We start from the raw sequence: 13049 nt of genomic DNA on the forward strand, positions 1-13049 counted from the left end.
AGCTCCTTCTAATGCGTACGCAACGAGGGACACTGTAGCTTTCAGTAGGAAAAATAGTGTTCTAAGGAACTTCCATTCATTTCTAGAGTTTGTGAACGCTTTATTACAGCCTATGCAAATGAACCCGGTACCGATTGGCTGAGAACGTAGCCAGTCACAGCCCTTTCGTTGCCAAGAACGAGGACAGCGATTGGCAGCAATAAAAGCCTGGAGCGACAGCCGCGCTCACGCTCTCCTAAAATGGCTTTGTGGAGGGATGGGCGATGCCGCGGGATGTCCTATTTCCCTTCCAGGCGTTTGAGGTTGTCACCCACACCCTCCTCACACTGTAGGGTAGTCACGGCTGCCGGGTGCTGACCACACTGATCTATCGAAATTACCCCCGCCCCACCCCGCTTTTCGGACTGCTCCACGGAAAGGATCCAAGACTCCGTAGCCCTCGTTCCGGGGGCCTCTGGCGGCTCCCAGCAGTGGGACCAGTAGCAGAAGCTCCAAGGTCTGGGCAGCTTCCTAGTCCAGGCCATGGCAGAGGCGGTCCTGTCTCAGGCCTCCAGTTTCTTGACTTCCCAGCTTTGCGGGGCGGGAGGAAACTAGCACCGTGCTACCCCCTCCAGCAGGGCCAAGGTTCCTGACCCTCCCCAGATCCCCTCTCCAACTCTCTAGGGGCCTGCATCCAGTTCCTTAAGAAGGCCCCGTCCCTTCCTGCTTCCCTGCCAGTCTCTAGAGATCTAGGCACCGCTGTAGAGATCCCACCCCCAGCCCCCACAAAGAACCAGTCACAGCCATGTTCCGGGGACTTGTGAGGATGTTTTTGTTTGGATGGTTTTGGTTGGGATGTTTTTTAAAGAGCGTCATATAGATATTTATATATATAAATTATTAATGTGGGGCAGGGGCAAAGGGCATACATCGCAGAGGGGGCGCGCACACAGGGATTGGGGAGGGGCAGGGGCGGCACACGATGCTACGCAAAAACAGCCACATCTAACAGATGAAATAATCACACCAACGGGGTGGGGGACGGGCGGCGGCCACCAGGGTTGGGCATGGAGGAGGAAGAGGAAAGCAGGGGGACAAGAGGGCCCTGGTCCAAAATGCCCTGGTGTGCATTTTGTCCCCACTCTCGCACACCACGAGGGCCCTGGCCTCTGTCTGTCCCTTCCTCCCTCCCTCTGCCCAGCTGTGGAGACCCTGCAACTGAGCAGCACCCTCTCCTCGGATTCTGGGTGGCAGGCCCTGGGTGGCGGGCCGGAAGGGGGGCCTCCAAGGTCCAGACGCAGGAGCCATGGGTGTTCTCTTGATCGCGGGTTCTACAGTGGCTTGTCGCTTTCCTTCTTCAGGTGACTAGGGAAGGGGCAGTGCATAGCAGAGAGATGAGAGACTGAGATCGACCCTGACCTTGCCCCTCTCACAGATGGGGGTGGGGGAGGAAAGGTTCCCTCCAATGAGCCTGGCACCTGGCTGTACCATGCCCACCACCCATCCCAGGCTGGCTAAGCCCACGGCCCCTTACTCCTGGCCTAGGACACCTTGTAGTACCTGTAGTAGTCCTCCTGGGCGGGGAGCGGCACGCTGTGTAGCGGGTGATGGGCGTGCAGCCACTGCTGCTGTTCCAGCGCCAAGCGCTGCAGCTCGGCGGACTGTGCGTGCATGGCCTGCAGCTGATGAGCAGCTGACATCGGGGCAGAGAGGGAGGCCGGCAGGTCCCGGTAGGGGGCAGCTGTGAGCAGGAAGGCGGGGGTGGGGGGGGGGGGGGGTGACAGACATGACTTGGGTAGTGAGGACCTACTCTGTGCCCCTCTCACAGATGGGGGTGGGGGAGGAAAGGTTCCCTCCAATGAGCCTGGCACCTGGCTGTACCATGCCCACCACCCATCCCAGGCTGGCTAAGCCCACGGCCCCTTACTCCTGGCCTAGGACACCTTGTAGTACCTGTAGTAGTCCTCCTGGGCGGGGAGCGGCACGCTGTGTAGCGGGTGATGGGCGTGCAGCCACTGCTGCTGTTCCAGCGCCAAGCGCTGCAGCTCGGCGGACTGTGCGTGCATGGCCTGCAGCTGATGAGCAGCTGACATCGGGGCAGAGAGGGAGGCCGGCAGGTCCCGGTAGGGGGCAGCTGTGAGCAGGAAGGCGGGGGTGGGGGGGTGGGGGGGTGACAGACATGACTTGGGTAGTGAGTACCTACTCTGGGCCAGACGACTGTCAGCCACCTTTACGTGCAGAAGAAAGATACTAAAAAGCTAAGTAACATAGCCAGTCCTGCAAGTTGCCAAGAGTGGAATTAGGATTCAAACCTCTCAGCTTGGCACTAAAACCTGTGCCTCTCTTGGGCAGCACCTCAGCTCTCCTATTCCCATTCTCAGCTCTTCTAGGCATCTCGTCATCCCTCCCCAAAACCAATTAGGCCCATACCACCACCCAAATTCCCCCTTTCTGCCCTCCTCTCATAAGAGCTTCCCCACTCCCAATCTCCATCCTTACCAAAGAGCTGGTGACGAAGAACTTCGTTCTCGTGCAGAGGGTGAGGAAGAAGGGGGTTAGGAAGGGTCCCAGCCGGGTAGGGGATCCGGGTAAGGTGAGACCCTGAGGCCAGGGGGTCAATGAGAGGGTGCACCGAGGCAGAGGCTGGAGGGCAGAGAAGATGAAGATGTCACCAGAAGGCAGGTCTAGGGAAAACCATGCATTTGGGTGAAGGGGTCCAAGTCCAGGAAGAGAGATGGACAGTCAAACACAAGGAGATCCAAAGTGGAATGAAGGAAGAACAGAAGAACTAGAGGCCTAAGGGGTGGACAGGAAGAGACCCTACTGGAGTAGGGACATATGGACGACAGAGGACGAGAGATTGCAGTTGCTAATGGGATCTGAGAGAGAGAGAGAGGCAGACTCCTTCGAGGAGATGGAAGATGACAGAAGTTTAGGAAATGAAACAGGAAGAGAGAAAAGAGTAAGAAGGAGAAAGCCCAAGGAACCTGGAATGAACAGGATTGTAAGGCTAGGTTGGGTAAGGCTCTGGACAATAAGAAATACGATGAAAGGATGGTATCATCACCCATAACACCCAAGACCAAAGCCGCAGGGCCCTTTCTAGAACGTTACAGATCAAGGGATGGGGAGGAACACAAAAGACCTCCAGCTGGGAGGAAAGAAGAGAATGGCAAGAAACAAGAACTGAATCCACTCTGGAACAAGACAACCGGTTATGTGAAGGGCTTTGGGAAACGGGCTGTGAGTACAGCAAGGTTGTGTTCCTTCAAAGGGCTCCAGCTTGGGCCTCTATTAGGGGTGGAGTGCAGAGAGGATTGGAGTGCGGGGAATACAGGCTCTGAAGCGAGGGTAGGGCCTGAAGAGACAAGGCTGGGGGAAAGTCAGGGAGGCAAAGATCAGGGCAGCAACTTAGGAACAAGAGGAGGAAGTCTTGGCTGGAGGAAAAGAAGAGCCCAATCATGGCAGAGGGAAAGGTGGCCCCAAAGGGTCAAGGTGAGGAGTAGGGATCTTACCTGCATGGATGGCATCCTGCTGGTGCAGGTGCAGGTGAGAGTGGATGTGGGAGTGCTGGTGGTGATGGGGGGTCACGTTGAGCATCTGCAGCCGTGCCAGCGGGTCATTGCCCAGGGCCGCCACCCTTTCTGCGTGCTGCCTCTCAGCTGCCAGCCGCTCAGCATAGGACATGTCAGGCCGCAGAGCTGGCCCAGCTGCCAGCGCTAGACGTTCTCGATCCAGAGGCCCCAGACTCGGATGAAAGGGGAAAGGGTGCAGGCCAGGTGGGCCAGGCTGCAGAGCCAAGCCCCCATGTCTGGGAAAGGGATCCAAGCCTGGCCCAGGGACCCCGTGTAGGGGTTCCAGCTCACTAGGCTTCACCTCGAAGCCAGGCTTGAGGCGGTCACGAAGGTCTCGTTCACGGGCTTCCCGCTCCCTCTCCCGGGCAGCTGGGTCACTGCTATATAGGGCTGGAACATTGTAACCCAGGAGCCCTGGGTCCACTGCCCCCAGGGGCACGTAGAATGGATGGTTGCGATTGCCAGGAGACATGACATGAGGCCGGGCGTATTCACTGAGAGTGCGCAGGGCTGGAGTGTCAGGACCCAGGTAGGGAGGCACTGTGGCCACAGCACTGCCCGGCTCAAATGGAGGGCGATGGGGCACTGGGCCCAGAGATGGACACTCCACTGGAGCACGGCCCTCCTGAGCCAACTTCTGTGGGGTACAGGAAGAAGTGGAGTCAAAAGGGCACTTATGAAAAGAGGTGGCTGGTTCCAAACTGCCCATTTGTCTCAGCACCTGACTGCCCAAATACCTCACCCCATTGGAACTCTGCCTACCAAACCTTCCTGCCGCCGCTCCCGCCTCCCTTACCCTTCCGACGATCCACGGGTAGTCAGTCCCCCCTGAGCAAGCCCTCCCCCAACCCAGGAATGCAAAGATCAGTCCCGCCGGAATCCTTTGGGCTGCATTTCCTGGGCTGCAGTGGTTCCTCCACGCCGACAGGTGGCGGAGTGATCCCCGCGCCGCGCCACGGGGGGTGAGAGGCGGCGGCGCACGTCGTGACGCACTCACCACGCTTCGTTCCAGCTCGCGCTCCTTCTCGCGTTCGCGCTCCTTCTCGCGTTCCCGCTCGCGCTCGCGCTCTTTTTCTTCACGCGCGCGCTGCTCGGCCTCGCGTCGCACCTTTTCCACCAGGTCGGCGCGTTTCTTGGCCAGCTTGGAGCCCTCCAGCGGCACGAAGTACAAGTCGCTACGCGCGCACGAGTTAAAGCCGCGGTCCAGGTGTTTGTTGAACCTGCGGCCGCGAAGGCAGCGTGCTCAGCCCCCGCGGGCTGGGAGCTGCCGCGCACCTCAGGGGCCATAAGGGCGAGGCGAGGGCAGCGGACGGCGTTTGGTGTACGTTTAAAAAGCACGAACGCAAGGCCCCTCCCGTGCCTACTCCCCCTCTTCATCATCCCCCTTTTCAGGCCCACCTGCACCCCACCCTGCCCGCTCACCTGGCAGACTGACTGGCATGACTGGGCACGTCTACCACCTTGGGAGGGGGCGAAGGGCTGCGGGCCGGGGGCACCGGGCTCTCGGGGGTCTCATATTCCTCAGCTGGCTCCTGTTTGATCTGAGTGGCACTCAGAGGTGGCCCTGAGGCAGGGGCCGCAGGTGGTGGAGGCAGAGATGACAGGCCTGTCGGCCCCGCAGGTGGCAGGGGTCCAGTACCCACGGTGGGCGAGCCAGGCTTGAAGGTTCCGGGACCTGCAGGTGGCGAGGCGCCTCGATAGCCCGGTGGGGTACCCGTTCGGAAGGAGGGCGGCGACCCCGGCTTGTATCCGGGTGGGGTGGCTGTCTTGTAGGAACCCGGGGACGGGGCCCTCTTTCCATATGGTGGGGAGGCAGTTTTATAGCCTGCTGGCGAGGAAGCGACGGTGGCAATGACCGTGGAAAGGGTAGCCGAGGAGGTGGTGACTGGAGGCACCGGTGGGAAGGGGTAGGGCGCCCCTTGGGGTCCCTGGGAGGGGGAAGGGTGTGAACATGGGTAGGACCCTTGAGAGGAGGAAGAGTTGGAAGAAGAGACTTGGGGGCCATTGGGGCCTGCTTGGCTGTAGGACACCTGGCTGTGAGGTGGAGGCAGGTGTGCTGGCCCTGGTGGGTAGGGCCTCAGAGACCCCAGGGAGGGAGACATGGCATAAGGGTGTGCATGGTGGGAGCTACTGCTCTCCAGGGGGTGGGGATATGCTCCAGGTGGAGGGGGCCCAGAGCTTCCATGATGCTGCTGCTGCTGCTGCTGCTGCTGGTGGTGATGGTGATGTGTTGGAGCTGATGGGTGGGCAGTGGATTGGCCCCCAGTAGGAGGGAAGGGGCCTGGATGGGCACTGCTGTTGGCTAAGAGGCGGCCATATGGAGGAGGTGCGGGGGGACCCTGGCTCCACACGGCCTGGGATGGGAGAGAAGGCTGAGTATACTTGGGTGGCTGATTGGAGACAGAGAGGCTTGTTGGGGGAGGGAAGGAGTGAGGATAACTGGGCAATGCCTGGGAAGCTGGGTACTGGGAGACAGAGGAAGAGGAAGAACTGGAAGAGGAGGCTGCTGCAGAGCTACTACTAGAGGATGAATAAGGATACCTCATTGGGGGGGCTGGGGCAGAAGAGGAAGCAGGGGGCAGAGGGTGGGGTGAGGGAGCCAGAGTTGGGCCCTTCTCTGGGCCAGGAGGAAGTCCACCCATACCCTGCCCCACAGCATGAGGAGAAGACAGATGCCCAGGTAGTGGCTGGGCTCCCAGGCCAGGAGGAGAAGTTGATGCATTGTTGAGGGGTCTCAGGGCAGGTGGGGGAGGCAGGTTTGGTGTCACATGGGGGAAGGTAGCTGGTGGTGGAGCAGAGGGTAGGTTCCCACCACCCACTGGAGTGTTAGGTGGCTTTGTTGGGGGAGCACCAGCCCCAGAGCTTGACATTGAAATGGGGGTAGTAGGTGGGGGGTGCTGCTTACCCCCACTAGGAGCCCCCACTGAAGAGGCAGCCCCTCCCCCCTTGGGACCCAATGGGGGTCCAGACAAAACTCCACCAGCTCCCCCAGGGTAGAGCTGTGGGTGAGGGGGAGGGGCCCCAGGAGGAGCCTGGAACATTCGAGATGTGGGGGGCTCCATGGGAGCATGATATCCAGTGGGTGTCACAGAAGGATGGGGTTCAAAGCCAGGCTCTGGCTGTCGGGGGGTGCTATCTGGTGGTGGAGGGGAGGGAGGAAAGAGTGGAGGTGGGTGGTAGGGCCGGGCTGGGCCCTGGGACAGGCCAGAAGACGAGTCGGAGTCATTCTCCACACTTCCAGGACTGTAGATGCTGGGGGACGTGCTGCGGTTGTCCTGGTCAATATCCCTAGGGTCACTGCTGCCGTCATCATTGAGGCTCCGCCCATCCAAACTATCCAGATCTGAGGGAGACTGTGGCCGAGGGAGTTCCTGCTGCAGAAAAGGGAGGGCCATTTCTTCCTCTTTTCCTTTCCCATTTCCCCAAGTTTGGGGGCCTCTCTAGCATAAGATCATTTTCCCCTCACAGCAAATCATTGTACTGTGATGTGTGAGTACTCTTGCTCAAGCCCACCTCTTGCCATCTGGGCATTACCCCACTCTCGCCACATTCTGAGCTGCTCCCTAGCAGCCAGTGTAGGTTCCCTCCTTGTAGACTCCACTTCTTCCTTAAGTGTCCATCTCACACAGCTTCTCTCTATCCACAGCTGACTCCAAATCCCTGTCTCCCACCATCTCATATCCACCCTCTTCTTATCTCATTTACCCCTTTAACTAACCATCCCCCAAACCCTTGATTCTCAAAAAGCTCACTTGTGCATTTTCCTTATGATTTATTTGTTCCTTTTAGCAAGAATTCTCACCCAGAGGCTAGAATCCCCCAACTCTTCCAATCCCTTTGGCCCTGCCTAGTCATCTAGTGATCTGGCCAAAGCCCTAGAGATTTGTCTGACATAGATAGGACTGCTGTAATAAGCACTAGGCAGTGACTTTTCTGTTATATTCCAGGAGAGATCAAGGTAGGGATAGTGAGCAAAAGAAAGTTTGGGAAAAGAATGGTCAGAAAATGGGTCAGGATGGCTGCAAGGGTCTCCCACCTCAGTTTTGGTCTTTTTTGGTGCATTTGTCTCCTCACTTTCACTCTCTGAGATCTCGTCACTCCGGCCCTGCTTGCTGACCTTTGGGGTGGAGGCTTCCTCTATGCGGGCCTTCTGTTAGAAAGAGAAAATGCCTGTTTTCTACCTCCCAAGCTCCACTATTACCCTCTGCCAGACAGGAAGTTCCCCCACAACACACACCCTCAACCCCAGTGCCCGGGCATCCTGTGGGAGGACCTGAGGACAGAATACCTTGGCTGTCTGCCGGGACTTCTCAGCTTTGCCATCACTGCTGGACGTGCTGACACCTCCAGGGGAGGCCCGGCCCCTCGATCTCAGTTCTTCCCGGGGTCCAGGGGCCTCTTTCTTCCGTCCACTCCTCATTGACATCTGAGGGAGGAGCAAAGAGGCAGGTAATGTTTTTTTACACTGCACCTAACCTGACAATGCACGTTATTTCTATTCTGCCTCTCTAGGCCCTTCCTCCTAGCTTCCCTGCCCCTAATCTTTCATGTCTCTCATAGCTATTACTCACTGAGTCTTTATTCTGTCTTGTCTTCATTCTTCAAGCTGTGGAGGCCCCATTCTCCTCTGCCTGGGCAGCTGAATACAGAAACTTCTCTGCTCCGCCCCAAGTTCCCCACAGCTGTGGCCTGGGAAGCAGGAAGCAGGATCTCCACGTTTCCAGTGTAGGCACCTGGAACCTGCCGGATCTGTTTTCCGTGAAACCTGTTAGAAAGAGACCATCAGAGTCTCCAGTTGGAGAACAGAGTCTGAAGGGGACACTACCGTGCTTGTGCTGAATAAGAGGCCAGCCCTAAGCCTTTGGGACAAATGTACTCACACCACAAGACATTGCTGGCTTGTCCCATGGGCTGCCTCAGCTATCTAAAAGTGGGGGAGATTCTGCTCACAATATGATCTCTTTCATCACTGGGAAAGGCAGAAAATCCAGATGAACCTATGAGCCCCAATCCAGGAGATCATGCTGTTTTACCCTTCATGATCCTTAAAGAATATTTATGTACACGCAAATTCCACAGAGCCTCACAAAGGAGCATAAAGAAATGAAGCTGAAGTATTAATGTGTATTGAGTACCTTCTTTATGTCAAGCCCTTTATACACGATTTCATTTAATATTTACAACCAACCCTAAAATCTAGGTGTTTTTATTATTATTCTCATTATATAGGTGAGAGAACTGAGGCTCAAAGATTGTGATTGTGACTTGCCCAGCCTCACACAGTGAAGACCAGTGACAGAACCAGAATCACACCCACATCTCTCTGATTTCAAAGCCCACGCTCTTCTGTACTTTGCTACTTTCTCCTCAGAAGTTAGTGGGGAGAGGCCGGCCCGAGGCTCACTCGGTAGAGTGCGGTGCTGATGACACCAAGGCCACGGGTTCGGATCCTATATAGGGATGGCCGGTTTGCTCACTGGCTGAGCGTGGTGCTGACAACACCAAGCCAAGGGTTGAGATCCCCTTACCGGTTATCTTTTTAAAAAAAAAAAAAGAAGTTAGTGGGGAGAATTCTCAGACGGCCTAGATCAGTCACAGAGATATGAAAGGAATCTTTTTTCACATCAGAGTAGACAGAAGAGGGTCCCATTCCACAATACAAAGGAGTGCAGTCCTACCAATCCCAAGACCAAACCTAGGTATCCCCCAAATTGAAGAACATCATTTTTGAGAGCCTCTTAAAGACCCCTTCTCTAGTAGTTGAGTTCCCTAAGGTTAGAGGAAAAGCCAGGGTTCTCACGTTAACAACCAAAGACAAAATATCAGTGAGTGCACAATTCACATTTACAAATATTTAAGCCTCTCCTTCCACTTGGCATAGACAGAAATGTACATCTCACAGCGTATCCATCTATATCTACCTACTTTTCAATAGGTATCTTTATATATTTGTATTTCTGTAGCCAGCTATTTTCATTGGCACTTGTTTGTATTTCTAGCTAAGTGTCAAGTGTCTCCCTGTTACTGAACATAAGATCTTTTGAGAGCAAAAACAGTATTTTCTTACTATTTTTTCTTCCTTTCTGTATCGTCCACTGATGTCATGTGTATATGGGTCTTCTTTTCTTGTTATTGACCTTTAAACCCACTAACTTCAGGAGGTCTTTCTTGTTGAATTAAGTGCTGCTAGCCTCAGTGTGAGCAGACTAAGCTTACCCACCTATTCTGAGTTAGAAGGCCTGCTAGGTAAATGGCATTTCCACATTCTATGGCATATTTTTACCAAGTAATACAGAGTACTTACTTCTCACTCACCCCCACAAAACCGTACTGAGGCAGGCAGTGAGGGGTCAGTCTAACCTTCCAGGAAACAGTTTACTTAGAGTCACAAAATAGCTGGGGCAGACCCCCGGTTCTCCTGAACTTTCAGCTGATGCTCTGCCCAGTAGACTAGTCATTTTTCTAGTCTACTGGTTTTTTCTCAAAAAAACAAAAAACCCACATTTTTGAGCTCTTGTGTAGATTGGTTTTAAAATACTGTCAACCAAAAAAAAGCCCAAAGAACAAAACCCAACATAACAAAAGGGGAAAACAATTTTAACAAAAGCACAACCAAGGTGACTATTTGTGACTGGTGTGTCTTTGCCAGCCCTCCCAGAGTAGGGTGCCCATCTCTCCTCCCCATCACAGGATGTGCTCACCAAGTCAATTAAAGCTAGGGGATCCAAAAGGCCAGAGAAATAAAGGAATGAAGAACAGAGTAACCATAGCATCCCCCTTCTTACTTTTTTAATCAGCTGAAATCTGATAAAATTAGCAATGAGTAGCTTTGAAGGAGAAAAGCTAAAAAAAAAGGGGGGGGTAGATAATTCTGGGGATAGGGAGTGGCAGAGGGCGGGAAAAGGTTGGGACTGGGTTGTACATATGTTTCTGAACCTGGGTCAGAAACATGTTTAGCACCAATGAGGGAGCTATACTCAGTCTTGCCTTAGCAGGCAGTCACTATAACTAATATTTATAGGGCACCTACTATGTACCTGCAATACACTAAACACATTCATCTTCATCACCTTACTGCAAAAGGAAAATGATTAAGACCAGACTGGGGAAGTGGAAAAGTGAGAAATAGGAAAAGAGCTCCTAAGTAAGAACAGGAAAAGAAACTATAGGAGAAATATGAGAAGGATTATCAGAGGGAATGCAACCTCTGGGAAAGGCTTGCAGGTGAATTTCAGGATCATTGTCCCAACCCCCACCATCATTCCTGACCCGCCAGACTAACAAACCAGTCCAAAGTGACTCCTAGATAACAATGCAGCCCAAACACACGGAAAACAATGACTGGCCAAAGCCTTCTTAAAACCCAGGTCTGTCAGAGGGGCCTCACAAATCATTTTGTCTATAACCGCTTCATCTTACAATGAGAATAAGCTCAAAGAAAGAGAAGTGACTTGCCCAAGGTCACAGTTAAGAGGCACTGCCGAGACTGGACCCAGGTCTCCTAGCTCCCAGTCCAGAACATTTCCACTGCTCTAGGCTGTTTCATAGCCCTCTCCCCTGGGCCACTCTCACCTGGGATGGGCATGGAGAGCTCAGCCATTCCTACGAGGTCAGGGAAATGGAAGGTCAAAAGTTAGTTGGGGAGGCCGGCCCGTGGCTCACTCGGTAGAGTGCGGTGCTGATAACACCAAGGCCACGGGTTCGGATCCTACATAGGGATGGCCGGTTCACTCACTGGCTGAGCGTGGTGCTGACAACACCAAGCCAAGGGTTGAGATCCCCTTACCGGTCATCTTTAAAAAAAAAAAAAAAAAAAAAAAAGTTAGTTGGGAGAAAGAATCACTGCAAAGATTGTCTGGGAAAGAGAAAAAGGAAGACTCAAAGAGGAATCCAACTTTAAGATAATGGGAGAATATCAGTGCAAAAAAAAAAAGACTACTGTGTACAGAAAATAATGAGGTAGAGGCCAGAACGAACTGCTAAAAGATGGTACAACTTGAACAGGGGCATTTTCATCCTCCCACTATGCCTAGGTGGAGGGACTTGGAAAAACACCTGTGACCTGCAAGTAACATGTCTACTCGTTCCAACAGACTGCTAGATGGAAGGAGGTGCACCCCCAGGGGAAACTCTTATCCACCAGCAGCAACCAGAAACGTCCTCCAGAACCCAGCCAAGAGTCTCAAGGACATAGCCACGGGCTGAGGTCCAATCAATATTCTGATCCCCCACCTATTGGACATCCCACTGGGTCACTGCCATGGCAACAAAATGGCGAAGACACCACCCCAGGGGTCCATCTGGCAGCCACCAGCCCCCTCCCCCCAGTTGCCAAAGCTACTCCTACCCTCCTATATCACCCTAAGGGAAGGAAGGGAGCTTAAGAGTACCTACCCAGTAGAAACAAGCCCATGTACACAAGATCTCTGAGCTCAAAGCAGTAATGAAGGTCTTCCCTATGGAGACTACAGCTACGGGGGCAGTGGATGCTCTAGGGAATTGAGGGTGGAGGTGAGAGCTTGTTTGAAGTGCCTACAAGGCTGCCCAATTCTCTCTTTTACATCCTCCCAGAAAACCTTACTCCCTAACTGTCCCTTCAGTTCCTGTCTTTCTCATTAGTTTTAGGAGGACCCATGCTACCGGGCCCCAATGTCCCCTCTCCAAGAACTAGCTACTTCTGAGATTGGGAAAAGAGGGTCAGAGGTGACCAGGGCTTGGGGAAAGAAAACCGAGTCAAAAAGACATGGCCTTCCCACTTCCACCCCAGAAAATCTCTGGCTCTTCTCAAAGGTGGACCACTCCTTGCCTCTCGGGGGCCTCTGCCTCCGTTTCCCCAGGTTTGAGTCCCCTCCCTCATCAGCTACAACCCCTCTCTTTCCACTTACCACACCCCTTTTCCGTTTCCCACTTCTCTTCTATTCCTAACATCCCCAACCTAGAACCCGGGTTCTGGGCCTTTAGGGCTTTTTCTGGAGCCTTCATGCCCCACCTCGCTGCCATCTCTCCAATCCATTCTGCCTTAGCTCCGAAGCCCCCTCACTGCACCCCCCGTTTTTCTCCCGCCATCCCTCCGCCTCGGTATTCCTCCTCTTTTCGGTCCCCAGTTCCCGGCTACCCTCTTGCCCCATCAGCCCTCCTCCTGAGACCCTCCCTCCGACCCCCACCCCACCTTTCTGATCCTCCGGGTACCCTGGCCCCCATGCCTCCTCGGAGCCAGCGCCACCTCCTGAGCCCCCAGCCTCAGGCCAGGCATAGCCCGCAGTGGGGGGGACCGGATTGGGAAAATAACAAATGGAGGCGGCGGCGGCGGGAGGGGGAACTGGGAGGAGTGGGGGTGGGGAGCCGCAGGCCGGAACCCGGGCGGGCCGGAACCCCGGGGGTCTCCGAGCCCGGACGGCAGCAGATCTTACCTGGTGGTAGCTCGGGACGGCTGGCTGGCTGGCGAACAGCTTGGCTCAGTTTGAAGTCACTGTCAATATTGAGGTTTCTCCATTT

At 54.5% G+C, this 13049-nt stretch overlaps 1 protein-coding gene across 2 annotated transcripts; it reads right to left on the minus strand.

The window, feature by feature from the left end:
• Positions 1-79: 79 nt before the first annotated feature.
• Positions 80-12997, minus strand: ATN1 (atrophin 1). Of its 2 annotated transcripts, none has more exons than XM_008567662.1 (10): positions 12965-12997; positions 8126-8319; positions 7843-7980; positions 7591-7704; positions 4977-6925; positions 4552-4774; positions 3495-4191; positions 2479-2622; positions 1933-2113; positions 80-1344 (listed from the first exon to the last, which is right to left on the minus strand). In XM_008567662.1, exons 2-10 carry the CDS (start codon positions 8150-8152, stop codon positions 1311-1313), a joined length of 3507 nt encoding a protein of 1168 aa, XP_008565884.1. In that variant the 5' UTR covers positions 8153-8319; positions 12965-12997; the 3' UTR covers positions 80-1310. The 2 variants fall into 2 exon arrangements, with proteins under 2 accessions (XP_008565884.1, XP_008565883.1); XM_008567661.1 differs by having other exon boundaries at positions 4977-6928.
• Between the last annotated feature and the right edge of the window lie 52 nt (positions 12998-13049).

This window comes from Galeopterus variegatus, unplaced genomic scaffold (assembly GCF_000696425.1).
Source record: "Galeopterus variegatus unplaced genomic scaffold, G_variegatus-3.0.2 Scaffold336, whole genome shotgun sequence".
NCBI classification, from domain to species: Eukaryota; Metazoa; Chordata; class Mammalia; order Dermoptera; family Cynocephalidae; genus Galeopterus; species Galeopterus variegatus.